Raw genomic sequence first — 23,097 nt, forward strand, 5'->3', positions numbered from 1 at the left:
TTGGAGGTGGTTCAGTGTTTCAAGCTATGGCTGGACCTTCCACAAGTTATATGCCAAGGAATGTGTTCGGGACAATGCAAACAGGCATGGGTAACCCTATGTACGCGAACATGGGTGTCCAACCAGGTTTTCAGGGTGCCTATGGCCAGTTTCGAGTGCCTGGAACACAATTTGGTATGGCTGGTTTTTCGCAGCCATACGTACAAAATGCAGATATGACAGGTAAAACAGTTGATGCGAGTGCTGGAATGAACAATCATGGAGCACCACTGTTACAGGCACCTGTTTATGATAATGTGGCTCCTTTGAGTCAGCTTAAGGATTACAAGGAAGGTGGGCAGGGAGTGAAGTTTGAAACTTTCAGAGGAACTGAGGATCAATTGAAGGCTTTGACCTTCATACAGCAGTTCGATGCAGCTTATGCCGGAGGAAACTTCACGGAATCTTCAAACATACGCAAGGCTGCCACTTTCTTGAAAGGGAATGCGCTTCAATGGTGGACCGCATTGTTGAACCAGGGTCAAGCCCCAACAACGTGGGTCCAATTCAAACAACTTTTTGCGCCTGCATGGTTGACAAACTCTTTTGAAGTGGATGTGATGACAGAATGGCACGAGTTGAATGCTAAACAGTGTGCCAATATGGAAGAGTACAATAAACAGTTTTGGGCCGCACTGTTGCCAGTCACCTCTTACAGGTTTATGCCATTGTCAGAACAAATTGAGAAGTACTGTTGCGGATTGCCCAAGAAAATCAGGGACTATTGCACAAAGACTACTGTCATGAATATGTTTCAATTGATAGAGAATGCAAGAGTGGCCAGCAATCTATCGAAGGGAGATTCCGATGGATTTGATAGCCACAAGAAAGGGTCCCAGGGGAAACAGTTTTCAGCCAAGGACAATGTTGCAGCAAAGCCTTCTGAGCCTCCCACAAAGAAGCCCTCCACTGAAGAAGGTGATACGTCCAAGAAGCAGTCTAAGTCTTCTTCGGGACGAGGACAAGGACAAAAAAGGCATTTTTCTGGCAAAACTTTTGAAGAAAGGAAAGCTCTTAGGGAGGCCAAGAAATGCTATATTTGTGAACAGGAAGGACATTTTGCAAATGAATGCCCACAGAAGAAGTCACAGGATAAGGATGACAAGTCAGACCATAAAGGGAAGAAGCCAAAGCCAAGTGCAGGACTTGTTCCAGATTTGGTTGGAGACCAGCCAAACATAGATGCCACGGAGTTGTGCAGAGCTTGGGGCAAAGTTAGCGACCAGACAGTGTTGGTTTTCTTTGATCCAGGAGCCCATGCAAATTTCATATCACCAGAATTGGCATCAAAGTTGGGCATTCGTACAGAGGAGATGGGTATGACAAGGGAAGCAGGTTTGGCATGCCCAAGTCATTCACAGCCTGTTACTCCCATTTTGGGGAAGCTTCGTCTGCACATTCAGAGCTATGTGGATGCGGAAGAATTTCATATTATGCCACTTGAGGGCTGTGATGTGTTACTGGGTATCCCATGGTGTTACAGGTTGCATGCTACGGTGGATACTTACAACAAAAAGATTACCCTTGTACATAGAGGAAAGACTCATGTCCTTGATGTAAACCTTAGAGGCGAGTCTGTTCCAGTTGTTTCTGCTTCTGCTTCTGCTATTTCATCTGTAATAAAGAATCATCTTTTTGCGTACTTGATCTTTGCAAAAGAAGTACCTCAAGTTGTATCTAATTTGTCTACCTTAGATAAAGACAGGTCAACTTTTTTGAGTGGTTTCAGTGATTGTTTTTCGGACTCTTTGCCAGGGGAGTTACCTCCTGAGAGACCCGAGGATCATACCATAGATCTTGTGGTAGGTTCTAGTCCACCGAATAGACCACCATACAGGGTTAGTGCAGCCCAGCAGAAAGAGATTATGAGTCAGGTCAACGAGCTTTTAGAGAAGGGGCTGATTCAGCCCAATTCATCCCCTTTTTGTTCGCCTGTACTCTTAGTGCAAAAGAAGGATGGTTCATGGTGCATGTGCATTGACTATCGCGCCTTGAATAAGAATACCATCAAGAACAGGTTCCCCATACCGAGGATAGATGACATTCTTGATCGGCTTAAGGGAGCATCATTGTTTACAAGGATAGACCTAAAGAGTGGCTACCATCAGATACGCATTAGGCCAGCAGATGTCCATAAGACTGCGTTCAGGACAACATTTGGTCTCTATGAGTTTCTTGTCACGCCATTTGGTCTCACAAATGCTCCTGCCACGTTTAATAGAATGATGGACAGAATTTTTAGACCACATAGAAACTTCGTGGGTACCTTCTTTGACGACATGATTGTCTATTCGAAGTCTGAAGAGGAGCATAGGGATCACTTGACTGCAGTTTTCAATGAGTTACGTAAGAACAGGCTACTCATTAATGCGAAGAAGAGTGAATTCTTTTTGCAAGAGATTCACGTCCTTGGGCACATTGTTTCAAAGGATGGGGTACGCATGGATCCCGCTAAAGTGGAAGCAATTAGGTCATGGCCAGACTTGAAGTCCGTACATGACATTCGAAGCTTTCTAGACTTATGTTCCTACTACAGGAGGTTCATCCGAAATTTTGCTGAGATTGCTTCTCCACTCCATGCACTGCAAGGAAAAGGAGTTACTTTCAAGTGGACAGCCAAGTAAAATTTTAGCGTTCAAACACTTGAAAGAGAAGCTGACTTCAGATCCGGTAATCATTTTGCCAGATCTTTCGAAACCTTTTGTGGTTCAGTGTGATGCGTGTGGCCATAGTCTAATGCACAATGGCCGAGTAGTCGCATATGAGAGCAGAATTCTTTTGAAGACTGAAAGGAACTTGCAAGTCTATGAGAAAGAATTGTTGGCAGTAATTCATGCTCTCACTAGTTGGAAACACTATCTGCTAGGGGCTGATTTTGTTGTCCAAACGAATCATCAAACCTTGCGATATTTTCTCACACAGACGAAGTTGTCTGAGAAGCACATGCGATGGGCAAACATCTTGTCAATGTTCCATTTTCAGATTGTGCATGTGCAAGGGAAAAAGAACGTGGTGGCTGATGCATTGTCACGAAAGCCCTAAATTTCAGCAGTGTCAATTCCGTACCATTGTGAACTAGACGAAATGAAGACACAATATGCTGAAGATTCAGATTTTGCAAGGATCTATGACCAGCTTGTTGATGGGCAACATCATCAGCACTATATGCTTAAGAATGACTTTCTCATCATGCATGGAAAGTTATGCGTTACTAAACAGTTACTGCCAAAGATTTTGATGGAAAGTCATTCTCCACCTTACGCTGGGCATCGTGGAATTGATGCGACAGTGAAAGGGGTTGAGGCATTCTTCTATTGGCCAGCTTTGCGTCAAGATGTTGACACATTTGTAAGATCATGCTTAGTATGCCAAAAAGTCAAATTTGACAGACAAAAGCAACCGGGATTGTTGCAGCCATTGCCGATCCCAGATAGGCCATGGGAAAACATAGCAATGGACTTTATCTTTGATCTTCCAAGGACGCAAACAGGCAATGATGGGATTTGGACTATCATTTGTAGGTTCAGTAAGCAGGCCCATTTCATTCCTGTGAGGAAGTAGATAAAGCCAGAACACATGGTCAAGATACTCATGAGCAATATCTTTAAATATCACGAGATGCCTCAATCAATTGTCAGTGACAAGGATCCACGCATGACGAGTCTTTTCTGGAAGGCATTGTTTGAGAACATGGGCACTACGCTAAAGTTCTCTTCTTCGTTTCATCCACAAACTGATGGACAGTCTGAAGAGGCAAATTCTACTGTCTTGGACCTGCTCAAATGTTATGTGTCACAGCATAAGGCAACTTGGGAACACCACCTTCCATTGGTTGAATATGCTTACAATAACACTGTGCATACGTCAACAAGTAAGGCACCATTTGAGATAGTGGAAGGAGGAAAGAAGGTCCCGCCCATTTTGCAGACTAAGGACAAGATTTTTGAGGCACACAAGTATGTGCAAGATATAGATGAAACATACAGGAAGATAAAGATTGCTCTTGAGAAGACTCAGGCTAAGCAAAAGAAAGCTATTGATCGTCACCGAACTTGTATTTTCACTTGGTGATTGGATGCTTTTGCGCTTTGAAAAGGCCAGGTTAAGGAAAAGGAAAGGCAAGGAACGCTTGTTTCCTAAGCTCAATATGCGATATTATGGTCCTTTTCAGATTTCAAAAAAGATCAGCGATGTAGCTTATAGGTTAAAGCTACCAGAAGGCTGGAAAATACATAAAGCTTTTCATGTCAGCCTTCTAAGACCCTTTGTTGGTAATGTGCCAGAGAATATGCTTGATGAGGAACAACCTGAAGTGGAAGAATTGGATGAAATCCTTGTTCCTGAATAGATATTGGCACATAAAGAAAGAAAGGTTAGAGGAAAGGTTGCAAGACGCTATTTGGTGAAGTTCAAGAACTATCCATCGTTGGATGCCAAATGGATGGAAGAGTCTGAATTGGTTGATTCACCTCAGCTATTGCAATTGTATCTTGAAGCCTTTCAGATGGAACCCACAGTGACTTGATGTAGCCTTTTGGAGCAAGGCAAGAGCATGATTCATGATGCTCAAGAGAGTAGTTAAGCAATTGTATCTACTCTTTCCATACAGAATTTAGCTAGAGAAGTTTGTGCTTGATAGTACACTAGAAGACTTCTATGCTTGATATATGTGTTGTAGCCAGGTTGGTGGGATTGTTTAATCGTCCAACGCTACATTTCCGGAAGCATGTATATCTTGGATTCCCATCATAGAATATACGTGATATCAGGAGATACCGCATGTATTATTTGCATGCAGGCGAGGTCGCTTACAGTATTTCTAGGGTGGGGTGTGTCACCACGAGGTGTATTTTTCTTGTTGCCTTCCGTAAATAAGTACTAGATATTTTTATTTTTACTTGTTTTCCCCGGAACCCTTGAAAAGGTGCAAGTGGACATTGCATGGCCAGTGTGAAACGACTGCGGCCGAACAAGTTTCTCACAGTAGGAGTCTGGGTCGGTCAGTTTGGGACTGGTCGGGCCAATTAGCACTGAATTCTAATGAGTATGGAAGCCTGTGTGCGCCAAATGAAGTCTGGGCCACTCGGAAAGTCACTTATAACTTTATAAGTCGGTGGGAACTAGAGAATTAACTCAAAAGGGGCAAACTGGACACATGGCGGCTCCAAGCAGTTTTGCCACTTCCATCAGCAAGAGGGGACGCCCAAATTGAGAGAGGAGGCTGATTTGACTCATAAGTGAGCTACAGTGTGTGTGTGAGTAGTGGGTGCAAGTCTACAACTTTAATGAAAAGCTTCCCTTCTCCTCTGTCTCATGTAGCGCGATGATTTGCTCTCGTGCATCTCTCTCTCCCATTTGGCACATATGGTAATGCCCCACTAGTTGGGCTACTCAGATGAACATGTACAGTTCTGGGGGTTTATGCACGTTTGCCAAGGCATGAGCCTTCTGAACAGGAACCGGATTAGCTAATTGCTAATCCCCCACAGGTACGCACAGTTCCATCGCGAAAGATTGCGAGTTCGGAGAGTTTTCTCGTGTGAAAACTCGTCCAATTCACAAGGGAACTGTCCCATTGTGTGCGGGAGCCCTTAGGATACGCGTAGGCGTGTTTGCTCCGCTAAAAACGATCCGAAACAGCGAATTACAGCCTGCTTTGTTTTTCTGCAGGTTTAGGGTTTCACACCTAACTGCAAGGGAACGCCGGGGGAGCCTCGTGAGAGCCTTGGGATGCGTGTACAGGCTTTTGGGCACCCGGCAATGAAAAACAGGGAATTACAGCCCGCTGAAGTTCTGTGACAGCTCACCAAAAAGTTTCCAGATAGCGAGGGAATCCGTCCTAGACAGGTGCTTTTGACCTAAAGGGGTTTTTGCGCCGTTATGCTGCCAAAATCATGTCGAAAACCTGCGTTTTCAGCCCTCACCAGGTTTGGACAACTTTGTGAAAGCTTGTGCGAAGTGGTCGGATCGTCTACCTTAATTTGAATAAAGAAATACCGAAAGGGGCGCCAGTCTTTGGGGCCTACAGGGTGTCGGTCTCATGTGCGCAGTGACATTCTAGTCGCTGGACGCAAGTGTGTTCTCTTCCCTTCTCAGTGCTATGTGTAAAGTTAACAGGTAATTGAAATAGTACCGCCCTCTACGTTGTACAGGCCGGTTATAAGATCTCTGTCATAGTGTTTGTACAACGGTGTCGCGTGTGATGCCAGATCTGCTCACGTGCATGTAAAACATCATTAGTGCATACATCAACAGTGAACAATATCTCAAAATAATCTACAGTCATATCAAGTATAACATCAAGATGCATATGTAGTGTCCCATGAGCATCGCACAGAGTCCAAAGGGTGGTGCCAGGAGGGCGCTCTTTATGCGCAGCAAAGAAGTCTTTATTCATCCGATCAGCTTTAACTATCCAATGAGATACTGAAGCATGATGAGTGAACTCAGACCTAGCCTCCTGTACGCGACGAATCTCCTCTGTGGGCTCTGTCTGTCTACCAGAAAGATAAGCATCCTGAGGCCACTCCTCGAGTAAGTGCTGAGTGGAACCAAGAGGGATGTGAAAATTAGACTCACGTACCCTCAACTGACGATGAATAATAGCGGTCTGAGCACGGCAGTGAATACTAGACTGAGTAATGCAATGAGCAAGAAACTCTCCAAGGGGTCCACAATAAGAAGCATCCGTGGACCATAAGTCATGAATCTGCTGCTGCAATACCGGAGTGGTGAGAACACTGTCTGGGATGCGGCAGCCTCTCCTCTGTGCAGAGGATCTAGTGAAGGAGATAAACAATGAGATGGGAAAATGATCTGAGAGGCTGGTCCCTCTACATATAGTAGTGAATCCGCCTAGAGCTGCTGCCCAAGGGCCAATGTAAAAACGATAAAGACGCTCTAATAATCTCCCCTGTTGTCTCCGAAACCCCCAAGAGTAATGAAGTGTAGCAGGGTGGTGACCAAAAGAGGGTATATGCCAGGCTTCAACGCCCTGAATAGCTAGAAGAAATCGATCCCAAGCTGGCTGCTCATCGGGAGAGATGGATGATAGAACTGGAGGTGTGGTGGCTCACCAATCAGAATCGCTCTCAATGTTGTTGAAGTCGCCTCCAACAACCCAAGAGTCTACAACAGGTAGAACAGCAACCAAAGAGGACCAAAATGTAGCCCTCTCCCGAGGAGTAGTGGGTGCGTAGACTGACATAAAACCAATGATAGATTCCTGAATCCGAATAAATACATAAACTGCTCTGCTAGCAACAAGGGTGCCATGCTGCTGAACTGAGGCCAAGTAACGTGGTCCCACTGAGATGCATACACCGCAACTCTGTCCATGAAGGCCCAGAGCAAGCTCCCAAAAAGTGCGGGTGCCCGAGGGCATGAGATTGCCAAAGGGAGTGGCAATCTTATGCTCCTGTACTAGCAATATATCCACAGTGCCCACTACATGAGATTGTAAATCTCTGCGAAGTAAAAGTTTACGGGAACCTTTTACCCGAGAAGTCTGTAAACCATTAGCATTCCAAGAAACTACATATAAATCCATAGACTGCATGAAAGAGTATGAATAGCATCTGACTAACTGCGCATCTTCTTGGAGGCAACTGGGCCATCCAAGGGGTGGGCTTCAGGCGGTAGGAAAGCTACCCGCCCGCCCTCTCTAAGATATGGTGTCTCATTGCACCAACTGCGGACCTCAGCTTGTTTACATTGCATTACCGACGTTGCATCTTTGACACCCCAAATGCGCATAGACATAGGAAGCACCACATTTGAGGATACATGAATGACCATAGGCAGTGAATAGCAAGCATAAACATCACTCCACTCCATAGCACCAATACATGAAGGGTAGTGAGGAGACAAAACATCAGGAGCGGAAGGAGACAACCATGAATAGAGATGAGCCATAGTCTGTGAGTGCACAAAATGTAGAACCCGATCCTCGGACCATTCCTGAGCACCGTGGAATGGAAGGAAAAAGGAATGGGTAGGTTGAGAGCGATTGCCTACTAAAGAGTGATGCAGAAGATAGAGTTGCACCCGCAATGGTCCTTCCGAGTCACCGCACTTCTCAGCCCGATGAGTGCCCCAGGAAAGAAGGCAATAGCTGAGAAAACTGCGTGAGACGTATGTATGAGCTATTGAGGGAGGAGGAGGACCAGGAGGTGAAGGGGGGAGAGTAAGGGCGAGAGGAAGAGGAGGAGGAGGGAGAGGAAGTAGCGGTGGATGATCCATCTGCATAGGAACAAGGACCTCGGGAAGAGGGGAAGGAGCAGGCGGAGGAACTGCAGGCGAAGGAGGAGTTGCTAGCAGAGGCAGGTGGTCCTGCCGCGAAGAAGAAGAATGGTGAGGAGATGCAGGGGGTAAGGGGGTGGTGGAAACCTGAGAGGGAGCTGGAGAGGTAACACTGGGAGCTGGTTGCGCTGCTGGTTGCTGACGAGAACGAAAGGAATGATTACGACCCACTGTCTGCCATGCTGCCTCAGTGTGAGCTGAAGCGGAGGGAGGAACAGGAGGGACTGGAGCTCGAGGAGCGCCCGTAGACTGCTGAGGTGCTTGAGTAGTAGTAGATGGGTGAGAAGGAGGAACCGGCTGTTGGCGCTGACCACGTGGCTGAGCATGACTACCGCAGGCTGGCTGTTGCTGCCGCCGCTGTCGTGGCTGGGTGGGGCAATCTCGCGCCAAGTGTCCCATCTCGTGACAGCGTAAGCACTGTCCTGGGCGGCTGGTGACTACCATCCGGAGGGAGTAGTCTCGATCGCGCACAGCCACAGTAACTCTATCTGGTAATGAAGTATCCCCAAACACCAAGACTTGAATGCGAGGTGGGCTAGACGAGAAGATGCAGGATCCTGGAACTACCGTGCCAAAATGAGCAGCAATCATCTAGAGGAGATGATCATCGATAAAATGGAGAGGCATATCCGGGAAGGAGAGCATCAGAGGGAATCTGGGAATAAGGTGTCGACTGTCAAACTCCTCGGTGGAAAATTCGGGATACCACCTCGTCAAGTATAACATCCTGCGATCAGAGAGTATCGGAGAGCGAGCCCGGAGAGCTGAGGCGGTGGCGGGATCTGAAAGACGTACCATGAATATGCCTCTGCCAAGGAGTGTAAGCTCCGAGATCCGTCCCTGAGTAGTGCCCAATGTAGTCTGACACCAATCACGTATAGACGATCGGGGTGGAGATTGTCCAATCATCCGGCCAACTAAGGCATGCTGAGCCACGTGTTGTACTTTGGAGTCAATGCGTGACAATAGGTCTCCAGTGTAGTCCACGCGACAGGCAAGTGGACATGGATAAAGCCAATATAGGAGATGGGCACGAAGATGGCTTTCTACAGAGAGAATCTTCTCCAGTTTATGGAGGACGGTTTTGTGATGAGGCCCAGATACATGGACACCCACTTGTCTCATGGGATATGATGTGCTATTGGCCAGATATACACATCTTCACACCAGCTGCGGATCGAGACTGGGAAATACAGCGGAGTACCAACAGAGGCCAGGACATGCCCCATGTGTGACATGGAGCCTGAGACAGAGTTGCACTACACATGCCACTGCCCCGTCTACTACGAGATACGAGGCCGCTTCCGCTGCTTGTTCAGAGAGGGATTTGGACCACTCTCCAGAGTCATGCGGTACGAGGATCAAAGATGCTTGGGTTTGTTTTTGCTCGAGCTGCACAGACACAGAGAGAGCCTGACGAGAGGACGGGCTAGGCAGTCTCAGAGGCAGATCACTCACTTCTTTAGAGGAGACACTGGACACTCGGAGGAGCTACCACCACAGCAGAGTTTGTCGCCTTACACCAAAGGCACATTGATCAATCGAGCGACCGAGATGGGGAGACCTAGACGCCCACGATTGCGGAGGACTACAAAGCATCGACGGAGGCTGCATCAGAGGATCTGGATCACTTTGGCCCGACATGCACGACGCCCAGTCAGACTACTGACCATGGAGGAGATTGATGAGATCCGCCAGCGATCGATGTTGGATCTCTTGTGATCTCTTGTGATTTAGCTATCAAAACTAGCTGCTTAGTTCACACCTAGCAGTTTAGGATTCCATAGCATAGTATTTTCATTTTGTCATTTTGTTACTATTGTTACTCTGACTTTGTATCAGACCCACCACATTGTAACTTTTTGGTCTCATATGTCACTTTGTCCTTTTGAAGACGTTAAGATAACATTTCATTTCTCTCATTGCCCTGCTGCCTAGCGCTCTCCCCTTTGCACCCCCTGCTGCCTCGCGCTCCCGCTACCTTGCTCCACCGCGCTCCCGCTGCCTCTCCCTCTCTTGCGCTCCCGCTGCCCTGCTCTCTCCCCCTCTGCACCCCCTGCTGCCTCGCGCTCTCCCCCTCTACACCCAAGCTCCGTTGCGCTCGCATTGCCTTGCTCCCCCCCCCCCCCCCCCCCCCCCTCCGTTGTTGCGTAGAGAGAGAAAATTGGGAGGTTTCAAGCGTAGAGAGAGAAAGCTGCCAGTGGTGCGTAGAGAGACAATGCGTAGAGAGAGAAAGCTGAGAATATTCAAGCGTAGAGAGAGAGAGAGAGAAATGAAAAGTGTAGAGAGAGAAAAAATAGAGAGTAAACCTGCAAGCATAGAGAGAAACTTGCACGCGTAGAGAGAGAAAAAAAAATCCCCCGCTTCCACTTCCCCACTTTATCCTCTTCTTCACTTCATTCTATCTCTCTCCCTCTCCTTTTGCGGCCTTCAATCATGAGGAAACAAAATGGCAAGGATGACCCTATGGAGGATGCCATTCAAAAATGCAAAGAAGAATGAATGAGTCCATCAACAAGATTAATCGCCACCTCCTAGGTACTATTAAGGCACTCGACTAGCACATGTCGGCACAAGAAAGCACAATACATACACTTGAGGATCGTGTGAAGGCCCAAGGTGAGGAAATCGCACTACTCAAGAAAGAGCTTGCAGAGGTGCGATCACAAAGCGTCCTTGAAGAGGGAAAGCTTCAGCCCTCAGGAATCGAAGAGCTTAACACGATTAAAGAACAAGTGCAGGCCATCAAAGAAGGTGAGGAGCAACAAAAAGAAATGACGACCTCGTGGGTAAATGTCATCACAAAGACCCAACAAAAGGCAGAAGAGGCCAAGAAATGGATCGAGATTGTCAAGAAAGGAAAGGGCAAGGAAATAACCACCACCACCAACCATCATTCACCTTACACTAGAAGAGAAGCAAAGGAGACGTGTGCGGGCCTTACACGTAAGGATATGTGGCCTCAAAGACCAAGATAATGTGGATGAAGAGCTCATGACTTTGGTGGGGGTTAACCAGCAGACGCATACGAGGGCTTGGAGAGTGGGCAATAAGAAAAGTGGGAGCAATGGGGAAACCTCGAAGGAAAGGGCACTCATCCTCCATTTCCCCTCCATGGAAGCGAAGAGGGACTTCTTGAAGAAGAGACCGACTCTAAAAAAGACAGGTATCTTTCTTGGAGATGACCTCACCATCTCGCAGATTGCTCATATGCAAGAGTTAATGCCGGAAATTAGAGCAGCAAGGGAGAAAGGGAAGATTGCTTTTTACAGGAATGGAAGGGTGGTGATACTGGAGCGACACTCCGCATGACGGTGCGAGATCTATAGGACCACACTAAAGATGGTGGCAGCTTGGAATTGTAATGGGTCACTCCGTCTTGATGTAGGTGCCTTTGAGGATAGTTTCACTGGGAGAGACATCATTTTCTATTATGAGACGCATCAAGCCCCTGGGCAATCCATGCCATAGGTGAGCGGATATAGCTGGGAGAGCCTACAGAAAGGAGACCAGATCAGAGCATCGAGGACAGGGGTAAGGGGGAGTGGCAGTTTTATTCAGAGAGGAGTTGCAGCCATTGATATATATAGCGCGTAAGGATGAGCAAGCTAGGTACAGGTGGGTGAGGCTAAGGGCAGAGACACGCAAATACCTCTACATTGCTATTTGTTACTTTCCTCCTAACACATCAGTATATGCATCACCTAGAGGACAGTCACCCTTTGCTATTTTGGATAATGACATATGGGAGTTTTCCAAGGATGATGACATTGTCATACTAGGGGACTTCAATGCTAGGACTGCCCATCACCAGACAATATTTTATGATGCTTCCGAGGAAATGCTTAGAGAGCTGGACGTTATAGAGATGGGCATGTTGGTATGGACAGATGACAGCATGGTTTCAGTCACATGGTTTCAGCATGGATAGATTGCCTCCGTTTCAATACTCCTTGGATGCACCCTCCCTGTCTCTAACACAGACAGAGATCACCAGACTCATACGCCAGGATCTGATTCAGCTACATACCAGGAGCACATGGATATAGCTGACACAGGAGTTGAGCACGAAGATGGCCTTCTACGTAGAGCATCTTCTCCAACTCACGGAAGACGGTCTTGTGACTAGGCCTGCATACATGGACTTATCTCATGGGGTACGATGCGCTATTGGGCAGATACACACATCCTCACATCAGCTCCAAATCGAGACTGGCCGATTTCGAGGGGTACCAACAGGGGCCAGGATATGTCACCTATGTCACTTAGAGCCAAAGACAGAGCTACACTACACATGTCATTGCCCGGCGTACTATGAGATACACGGCAGCTTCCACTGTCTGTTCAGAGAGGGCTTCGGACCATTTTCTAGAGTCATGAGATACGAGGATGTTTCGGATACCTTGTGAAGGTATACCGAGTATGTGTGGAGACCTCTCCTAATGGAGTTGTAGTGAACTGAAACGTGAGACTGAAAGACAGGATAGCATGATCAATTGCTACTCCAACTAAATTGGGCCCACCATAAAATCATAAAAAGATGGAATGAGACTTGGCTGGGCCATGAGATAGTCCACTGTACTAGCACCATGTCGATGTGGAAAGCAAGTAAAACCTCCCGTTGCCGGGAATCTTTGTAAGCCATTCAAAATGACCAATCCATGCTCAGTCTCCATGTCTATCAGGTATCATTCATACTCAATGTGCTCCTTATCTTGTGTGAGTCTAGATAGGCCCATCTCTATGAAATCAAGCTCCCTCAGCATCTCCTTTGAAGTATCATGGAATATTGTCTAGTGATGGGCAATCTGAGCATTGAAGTCCCCCAAGATGATAATGTCACCATCTTTGGAGAACTCCCATATGTCATCATCCAAAATAGACAAAGGGGACGGTCCTCTAGGTGATGCATGACATACTAGGAGGAAAATAACAAATAGCGATGTAGAGGTATCTGCTTGTCTCTGCCCTCAATCTCACCCACATGTACCTAGCATGTTCATCCTTGCAAGCTATATGTATCAATGGCCGCAACTCCTCTCTAAATAAAGCTGCCACTCCTCCTGAGCCCCATCCTTTATGATTTGATCGAGTCTCTTGTCTGCAAGTTGGCTCCCATCTGTATCCGCTAACATGTGGCATGGACTGCCCAGGGGCCTGATGTGTCTCAGAGTAGAAGATGCCGTCCCTTCCAATGAAACTATCCTCAAAGCACCTACATCAAGGCGTATAGATCCATTACATTCCAAGTAGCAACTTTGAGTGTGGTCCCATAGGTCTCGCGCCGTCATGCAGAGCGTCTCTCCATAATAACCACTCTTCCATCTCTGAAGGCGAGTTTCCCTTTCTCTCGAGTTGTCCTTATCTCGGGCATAACTTCGTTCATATGGGCAAGCTGTGAGAGTGTGAGGTCATCCCCAAGAAATATCCCCGTTTTCTTTAGTGTAGGACGCCTCTTCAAGAAGTCCTCCTTCACTTCCATGGAGGGAAATGAATGATCAATGCTCTCTCCTTTGAAGTCTTCCCATTTCCTTCTCTCTTCTTCCCCACCCTCCATACCTTTGTGTGAGTAGCCTCCTACCCATCATGAAGAGAAGTTCCTTGACTTCCCCCTCCACATCATCCCGGTCTTTTAGACCGGTTACTCATACATGTCAAGCTCTAGTCTTCCTCCTCTGCTCTTCTTCTAAGGTCATGTTGATGATTGTGGGAGTGGGGATGGTTGTCATTTCTTTCCCTTTACCTTTCATGGCGACTTCTATCCATCCACCTTCTTCTGTGTCTTCGTGATCACATCCACCCACGAGGAATTTTTTGCCTCATGTTGCTTCTCTTCCTCCTTGATCTTCCGTACATGTTCCTTGATGACTTTGAGTTCCTCTATCATCGAAGGCTAGATTTCTCCTTCTTCAAGTCGACCGCTTGCTCTAGTCTCGGCAAGCTCTCGCTTGAGGGCTGAAACCTCCTATTTAAGTGCTTGTGAGTCCGTCTTAAGTGCTTGAATTTCCGCGTGAAGGTCCTCTTTCTCCTTTTTCCATTGCTTGCCTTCATTGGAAAACATTTGGAGAAGGCTATTGTGGGAGTAAGGATGATTGTCGTTTCTTTACCCTTACCTTTCATGGCGACTTCTATCCATTTCTCGGGCTCATCCACCTTCTATGTCTTCCTGATCACATCCACCCACGAGGAAGTTTTTGCCTCATGTTGCTTCTCTTCCTCCTTCATCTTCCGTACATGTTCCTTGATGACTTTGAGTTCCTCTATCATCTAAGGCTGGATTTCTCCTTCTTCAAGTCCACTACTTGCTCTAGTCTTGGCAAGCTCTCACTAAAGGGCTGAAACCTCCTCTTTAAGTGCTTGTGTGTCTGCCTAATGTGCTTGGATTTCCGCGTGAAGGTCCTCTTTCTCCTTTTTCCATTGCTTGCCTTCATTGACAAACATTTGGAGAAGGTTGGCCAGCCTTCTCCTTCCACCATCCTTCCGTCTCCGTTTTCCATTCCTTCATATCTTTTTCCACCTATGCTATCCGTTTGTTTGTGACCATGAACGTTGCCTTCGTTACCGTCGAGGGGGGGGGGGGGGGGGGGGGGGGGGGGGGGGGGCTTGCATATTGGTGACGTCGTGGTTCCCATTACTAGTTCTGAAGTAACCAAGCACCCCCTTTGCTTGCAGTAAGCAAGGGGTCTACTTCAAGTAAACCCTTTGCTTCTAGAAAATTAAAACAAACGCTAGGGGTAACTAGACCTCAGTGAGAAGAGCTGCGTGTTGAAACCGGTTGAGACCTGTTGCCTCAACCGTACGACACTATTGCATCGTGCAGGTCTTGCTGCACCTAAGAACCTTGCGCGACCTGCTGCAATGGACTGCTGCCATGTGCGACCTGTTGTCTGCCCTCCGCGCAGCTGCTCCACTTGTGCACCTGCAGCGCCTCACACACCTGCGCGCACACACACACAAATGAAATGAAACGAATTGCTATATTAACGTCTTCCAAAGGCCAAAATGACCTATGAGACCACAAAGTTACAACATGGTGGAATCGAGTACAATGTTTGGGTACAAAAGATAAAAAGTGGGGTGCTGACAAAATATCAAGAATCCCTACCTACTAGATGGTTGGGGGGGGGGGGGGGGGGGGGGGGGGGGGGGGGGGCTCATACATTATCTAATACAAAGGCTGATACAGGGCTGAGACAAAAGTTAGACAAGGGCAGATACAAGAGTGAGCATGATATACAATCCTCATCAGGATCACAGGAAGTCCATCATCATTGATGGCGGATCTCATCAATCTCCTCCATGGTCAGTAGTCTGACAGAGCGTCGTGCATATCGGGCCATGGCTCAGCCGCTCAGTCGATCAGCATGCCTCTAGTGTGAGGAGAGTATGAGCTCTGCTATGGTCGCTGCACCTCCGGCTGCACAATATCCGCTCTACAGAAGAAGTCTCTGATCCGTCTCTGAGACTGGCTAGCCTCTCCTCTCAACAAGCTCTCTCTATGTTTTCGTAGCTCCAGCAAGAACAATCCTAGACATCTCTGGTCCTCATACCCCATGACTCTAGAAAGCGGTCGAAAACCCTCTCTGAACAAGCAATGGAAGCGACCTCGTATCTCATAGTAAACTGGGCAATGGCATACATAGTGCAACTCTGTCTCAGCCTTCATATGACATGGGGGACATGTCCTGGCCTTTGCTGACACTCCGATGTATCTGCCAGTCTCCACCCGAAGCTGGTGTGAAGATGTACATATCTGGCCAATAGCACACCATATCCCGTGAGATAAGTGGGTGTTCATCTCACCACAAAACCATCCTCAATGAGCTAGAGAAGATGCTCCCTATAGAAAGCCATCTTCGTGCCCAACTCCCATGTCGGCTGAATCCAAGTCCTCCTGGTATCCAGCTGAGTCATGTCCTGGCGAATGAGCTTGGTGATCTCGGACTGTGTAACAAACTTGGACACTCCAAGTCCAGATTCTACCGCGACACAACAGATATTCACTTCAAAATAGTTCACAATTCACAATTGATTCGACACGGCCCGACGGAGTTCCGTACCTAGAGATATTGGCCCCAAAAACTGGCGCCCCTTTCGGTATTTCTTTTTGTATTAATCCATAAGTGCCGCAAGAAAAGAATCGGATTTCCCAATAGGAGAGAAATCGGCTGCGCTCTGATACCACTGTAACAAACTTGGACACTCCAAGTCAAGATTCTACCGCGACACAGCAGAGATTCACTTCAAAAGAGTTCACAATTCACAATTGATTCGACATGGCCCAGCGGAGTTCCGTGCCTAGAGATATTGGCCCCAAAGACTGGCGCCCCTTTCGGTATTTCTTTTTGTATTAAACTATGTTCAAAGTACAAGAGAGTGGGAGGGTTCTCACTCTCAGACTCTATGTCCAAATGCTCTGAGTTGTGAGAGCCCTGCCCGTTTATTTATAAGTTACAAGGGATGCCCAAAAGCAAAGCCCCAAAAGCTTTCAGTGAAAAGCCTTGAAAAATAAAGCAATTGGACCCCAAAAGCTGCCAATTTCAGCCTACGCAAATCAGCCAGTGCTAAAAGCAGATTTCCATACAAGCTGTCGACGTCAACAGTGCAGCCGCTTTTTGCGCCGCAAATCACGGAAGTCTGTACGGTATGCCACGTCAGCATGTCAGCGGGTTTTCCGAGCAGGCTGCCACGTGTCACTGCCACCCGTGAGTGTGTCCCGGTTTGTTGCCTGTGTGTCGAGGCATGCCACATCACCGGTTTGTGACAGACTCTGTAAGAGTCAAGGAGGGGGCATCCAATGAGTACTGGAAGGGGGGTAGTTTTTCCATGTTGAATCCATGTAGCTCAAACCATGATGTCATCTCTCCATACCAGCATGTCGCGTCTCCCTGCAAAGCTAACTGTCGAGAGGACTCAAGTGCTAAGCGGGCATATCTGCCTTTGGGAAGTTCCCACAGACGGTGTATAAAGGAGACTGATCTGGTAAGCGCCTCAACGCTATTGGGGGGGGGGGGGGGGGGGGGGGGGAGGGGGGGGGGGGGGGGTTTGGCGGCTAGCTCTGCTCAAATAATGTCATGTGGTATTGAAGCCTTAGCTCTACTAAGCCGTGCAATCATAGAGACTAGAGGCTTCTCCATACCTGCCCATCCATTAGTGCGACCTTTCCTCCTGTGGTGGTCCGCAGAAGGGCCCCATATCTGAACTCGGTATAACAATGCAAAGCCACTAGAGTGTCAAAAAGGGAGAGCTTTGTCCAACGCCCCTGAAACTGGATCTGTGAACACATCCTCTCCAATCCACCCAACCCTGCATAGGCTCTGGTCAATCTAGCCTCTGCTGCTCTCCTCAATGAAAATATAGGCCCACTAAAGATCACACCCAAATAAGTGTAAGCATCTGTATACTCCACTGTCTCATGACTGTATGTGAATGCCGGTGCTGATCTCCTAATCTATTGTGGGGTGGTGTTAAACACCATAACCTTGGTTTTTCCAAGGTTGAAAAACAAACCACTATCATGAGCAAACTTGTGCAATGCATCCAAATGACGCTCCATCCCCTCTTGAGAGTCAGAAATCAACACAATATAATCACAATACAACACAATATCATCAGCATATAACAATAGTGGAATCCATGTCCTTGCCAACTGGGCACCTCTATCACCATCTCTCTCCTTGTAGAGAGAGAGAGAGAGAGAGAGAGAGAGAGAGAGAGAGAGAGAGAGAGAGGGGAAAAATGATACAAGATACACCTAGATGAGTGGAAGATAAGCCTAGATTCACCCTTAAAGGGAAGTGCAAGGTATAGACTCATGGCATAGTTACAGGGAATGGCCATTTTTAGGTCTCCATTCCTCATTCCCATTCCAATTTCCCGTTCTGAATCCCTGTTCCGTGTTTCCATTCCCCACTCCCTATTCCGATCTCCCGTTGACTCATGGTAGTCACCCACAAGACAATTTAACTATCAGCTCCATCATGCATAGTATTGACTAAAATGACATCCCCACTAACGTCGTCACTTGCCAATAGTGGGTGTAGAACTAGGTACCAATATATGCTCCCCGCAACATACACACGAGCATACATCAATAAAAAGATTTGCGTACTGACTTTCTGTCAAAACCTCTAAAGATGCACGGCAGACTCAGCCATAATGCAGCCTAGCACTAAAAGAAGCATTGAATAGGAAAAAATTAGCACAAGAATGAGGTAGTTCGACAAGGCATACGCACCACAAAAGATAGAAAGAATTAGTAAAATGATACAAGATGCCCAAAAAATGAAAGCTAGCCACACTGATAGTGTACCCAAACTGGCTCGGGCAAAACTTCTAAAGATACATGACAGAGAATATCCAAAAACTGGGAAAAAAGCCTGATGGGAAACCACCTAGAATCCCTAGCAGGAGGGTGAAAGGGGGGGCCAACCCACAACCAAGGTCCCAAGTGCACATGAGAAAAGCCATAAGCAGGAGTGAAAGCATTTGGAGGGTGAACATAAAGGTCTAACAGTAGAGCACAGCATCAATATTTTCAACATCGGTGAGCTTGATGATCATCAGCTTGGTGTGGCATGGATAAAGTCCTATCTATCTCGCGTAAGTCTGTATGATAATGGAACAGTCCTTTTTAAGTTGAAAAAGCGTGCGCATGCACTCATGTCTAATGTGTATACTTGTCTAAAATGTCAAATATGTGCATAAACTTAAAGACATAGAGCTTATAATCTCTCCCTTGCATACCTGTCGTACGTTAAAGGTCTTCAGGTTCTTTGGCACAGAATTTATCTTCATCATCTTGCTAAAGCTTGTGGGAACGAAAAACTTAGCTTGAATAGCCCTTTGAAACACAACAGAGAATTTCACTTGGAGCCCGTTTAATTGGAAGTCTTGCAATGTACTACAGACCAGTAAAATCTAACGTGCATAAAATGTTTATCATAAGGCTTGATATCAATGAACAATCATGATATCCTTCGGTATGAAGACTTACTTTCCAGCTTTCCCTTGTCCTTTTTTCTTTCCTTTCTCTGAATCAGCCTCATTCTCTTGCAAGCCATCGCCTTCACTCTCAAGGGCCAGATCAGTTTCTCTGTTTCCTTTTTCAGGCTGTTTGAGAACGTAGCCAGTCAGCTTACAATAATTCTCTGTCAAGCTTTGCATAGTCACAGCCAGACTTCCTTCTACTTTAGGGAGCTTTTCCAGCAGGCCTAAAGTCTCAAGGGCCAACATTTCAAAGTTTTGAAGGCGATCTATTGCTGCCCCTATGATGGTTCCTGGAATAGGTATGCTTCCTGGAGCTGGTGGACCTAACAGCTTAAGAAAATCGGCCTCGTCTTCAGCTGCCTTTACCTGCTCACCTGGCACACGTACTTTCATCGAGATCTCTGCCTGCTGTCTGTGACCAGTAAGAGATGGAGAATCCCCAAAGTTACTTTGAAGCCGAGCAGGTGCACTTTCACACCTTACTATCTGATATTTTGACCTCTTTTCAAAGGTTTGTGTGGATGCATCTAGGTGAACTACTTCAGACAGCATCCTTGTGGTTTCTTGTTTGATATCAGGTAAATCAGGCATGAGCTCCTCAGTGAAACTCTCTTCTAGAGAGTAAGGCAAAGCCTTGCTTGAATCCTCCTTGGACTCATCTGCTTTTGGAACAGAAGAACTAATTCCCACACTCTCCACTACTTTACTTTCTTGAACCACAGAAGTTTCATTGACAATGGTAGACTTTCTTGAAGTTTCATGGATTTCCGATCTTTTGAAAGTATCAAGAGCTTCTTCCTCTTTTTTACCCTCAGAATGAGCAGCTTGCAAAGTGCGCTTCAGAAGCGAGGCTTTTGTTTTTGCCTTTTTTACAATGTCATCACGTGACCTTGGTGTCACATTTTCACAAAGGCAGAGGCGGCACCTTTTAATCTTTTGAACCTGTAACTCCTTCTCTTTTAACTGTTTGTTGGACTCTTCTAGTTGACTTAAAAGGCTGTTTATCTGTTCATTCATGGTATCCATGTGATTTTTTGCATGTTTCAGTTCGTCCTCTTTGGCATCAAAATATGGTTCAGCCGCTGCCATCACCTAAATAAGAAAAGACAACCATCTTCTAGCTGAGTAGCCGATGATTCAAAGAACGTTTATATTGTCTGCTTTTCTACCGAAGGCTAGTTATATCTTCTTCGCACCAGAGATTTTCCGTATGATGTAAGAACAATCGTGTAATCAGGCAACCTAACCAAATCCCTTCATGCTGAGATAAGCATTGACTTGAGCCCTAGGTGTGAACCCCCCTCTTAGTTCTTCTATGCATTCAGTCTTGGTCATCATCTAGTTCTTTACCATACATCAAAAGGTCAAGGAATCTCACCCACATTACCCCATGAGCTGGCATGGCATCATGTAAGACATCACAATGAAGTCCATTCTAAAAGTCGATCTATATGGCTCATTGACATGAATGGTTCTGTCTCTAATCCCCCTTGATTACTTTACTTTTTTCTGCCAAAAGAATTCTCTGGCATCTTCTTGTTAGACAAGCAGCAGCAAGTCCAAGCTATTGAGAACAATAGTTTGTTGCAATCAAAGCACGCTATGACTATATCTATTCTGGATTTACAACTAAAAGCCTAATTGACACTAAACAATAATCATGATTGTTATACAAGCCTCAGCAGATGCCCACAAACCATGTAGCGCATAGCATAAGTTGCTTTTGCTCAACATATGAGCAGTCTCGTATGGATAGGTCAACACCGACAGTGACGACCAATCACGGGGCTGGATTTATGATCAAAGTGCTCTTAGACTTACTAGCATGTTCGATCATTTTTATAATGCATTCGTTTTCCAGGGCTTTTGAAGCAGTAGTTACTCCTAACTGAGAAAAGTTGGCTTTATGATCAAAGTAACTAAATTTTCTTTTAACTTGGCTTTGATTTTAGCAACGCACCTGATTGAATACACGAAGAATCTGGCGCCAAACATGAAGCAGCAAATTCCCCCTTTCTTCACATTGAAGATCTATCTGCTTCCAAGGCAAGAAAAGAAATTAATATAATAGTTTCTAGACCCCTTGTTTGGCAAGAAGTTAGAGAAAACAATGCCAACAGGTCACATCCCTCCCATACATGTGGAGACAACACTATAACTGACATGTAGACACTCACTAAGCTACCTCAAGAAAGGGCTGGGATGATAGCCAAACATATGGAACTACTGTCCACCATAGGCATATCTCCGAGTCTGAAGGAAGGCATCCCATCAACAGTGCATCCTATCCTGGCTGAGCTCCTCTGAAGCGGGTCACAGTGGCCTGAAAAGTATGAAGCAGCTCCCATACGACCCCTTCCTTTCTCTGCCGGTGGAGCCCTTCAACCCACAAAGGACCTGCAAGGCTCTCCAATTGAACCGAGCGAAACAGCACCCAAAAAGTATGTTCTCACCCAGACAAGACTATATTATGGGATCATGATTCATGATGTCCAATGAAGAAATTCTCCCACTATACTTATCTGTACTCTTGAGCTGCTATAATCTCATTCAAATTGACAGCAAGAATAGGTGCAAACTGGTCCTAATCAAAACTCCAGCAGTTGATGCTTCTCCCAAGTCCCCTTGCAAAGTTCCTCACGAGTCACCCACTTGATGAGATCCATTCACGATGGCAGATTGCCATTCAATCACCTCTCAAGTCATCCATGAAACAAAAAGCCAAGCCGAGTGTTCAAACAAGCAGAAGATGTACTCGAACGATGAATTTGACAATGTTGTTGAGCAACAAGTCAATAAATTGATAAAGACTACGAAGAACTCTCGAAAGAAGAGTCAATCAGCAAACTATCCCGGCTATTTGAGTTGAAAATTTACCCTTTGGCATCCCATGTAACCTTTAATAAACGGGCTGGCCTCTCACAACTCAGAGCATCTGGACGCAGAGTCTGAGTGTGAGCGCCTGCCCGCACTCTTGTACTTTGAACTCAAATTAATACAAAAAGAAATACCGAAAGGGGCGCCAGTCTTTGGGGCCAATATCTCTAGGCACGGAACTCCGCCGGGCCAGTGTCGAATAAAATTGTGAACTGTGAACTGTTTTGAAGTGGTTATTTGGTGCTGTCGCGGTAGATTCTTGACTTGGAGTGTCTAAGTCTGGTACAGTGGTATCAGAGCACGGCCAATTTCTCTTCTACGGAAAATCCGATCCCAAATTTTTTCCGCGGCACCTATGGCTTCAGGCAAGGATCAGTCGACTCCCTCTACATCCAGAGATGCGGGAAGGGATCACAACGAAGATTCCGGCAAGGAATATGGCCCACCTCGGCCTACTCAAGCGGAGCGTCAAGAGATGGAGCGTCGTCAATTGATCGGCGATGCAACAAAGATGATGCTCAATTTTGCGAAGGACCTAAAATTTGCAAAATATATGAGCGAGACTTCTTTCCAGGAGGTGCACACGCAGTGGCAGAAAACCACAACACCACCTCCAAAACCCGCTCTCAAGAAACCTTCTGCTCACAAGAAATATACAGAGAAGGAATTAGAAGAGGTGGTTGATGCACGAATTGCTCAGCTTTTTGACGCGCAGAACACAGCTAAAAAGCACGGCAAAAAGCAAAAGAAAGGCACTGACTTCCCGGATTATTTGGGTCGTCAGTTGACATTTGAAAAGGCAAAGAAACAGAAGAAGCGTGTTCGATTTGAAGGAGTACCCAGTTCTTCTAATAATAGTTATTCTAGCTCATCTGACTCGAGCGAAGAAGA

The 23,097-nt window shown here is 46.4% G+C and overlaps 1 protein-coding gene across 3 annotated transcripts in view; it reads right to left on the minus strand.

The window, feature by feature from the left end:
• LOC147452236 (uncharacterized) overlaps nucleotides 1-23,097 on the minus strand; it is a 136,459-nt gene that overhangs the window by 29,797 nt on the left and 83,565 nt on the right. For all 3 annotated transcript variants that reach the window (XM_086518009.1, XM_086518008.1, XM_086518007.1), the window contains 3 exons: nucleotides 21,290-21,364; nucleotides 19,337-20,421; nucleotides 19,087-19,183 (listed from right to left, as the gene is read on the minus strand). In XM_086518009.1, the coding sequence (XP_086374135.1) occupies nucleotides 19,087-19,183; nucleotides 19,337-20,421; nucleotides 21,290-21,364 (1,257 nt within the window). The remainder of the gene's footprint in view (nucleotides 1-19,086; nucleotides 19,184-19,336; nucleotides 20,422-21,289; nucleotides 21,365-23,097) is intronic.

The sequence above is a fragment of the Adiantum capillus-veneris genome, chromosome 8 (assembly GCF_014529385.1).
Source record: "Adiantum capillus-veneris isolate H3 chromosome 8, ASM1452938v2, whole genome shotgun sequence".
NCBI classification, from domain to species: domain Eukaryota; kingdom Viridiplantae; phylum Streptophyta; class Polypodiopsida; order Polypodiales; family Pteridaceae; genus Adiantum; species Adiantum capillus-veneris.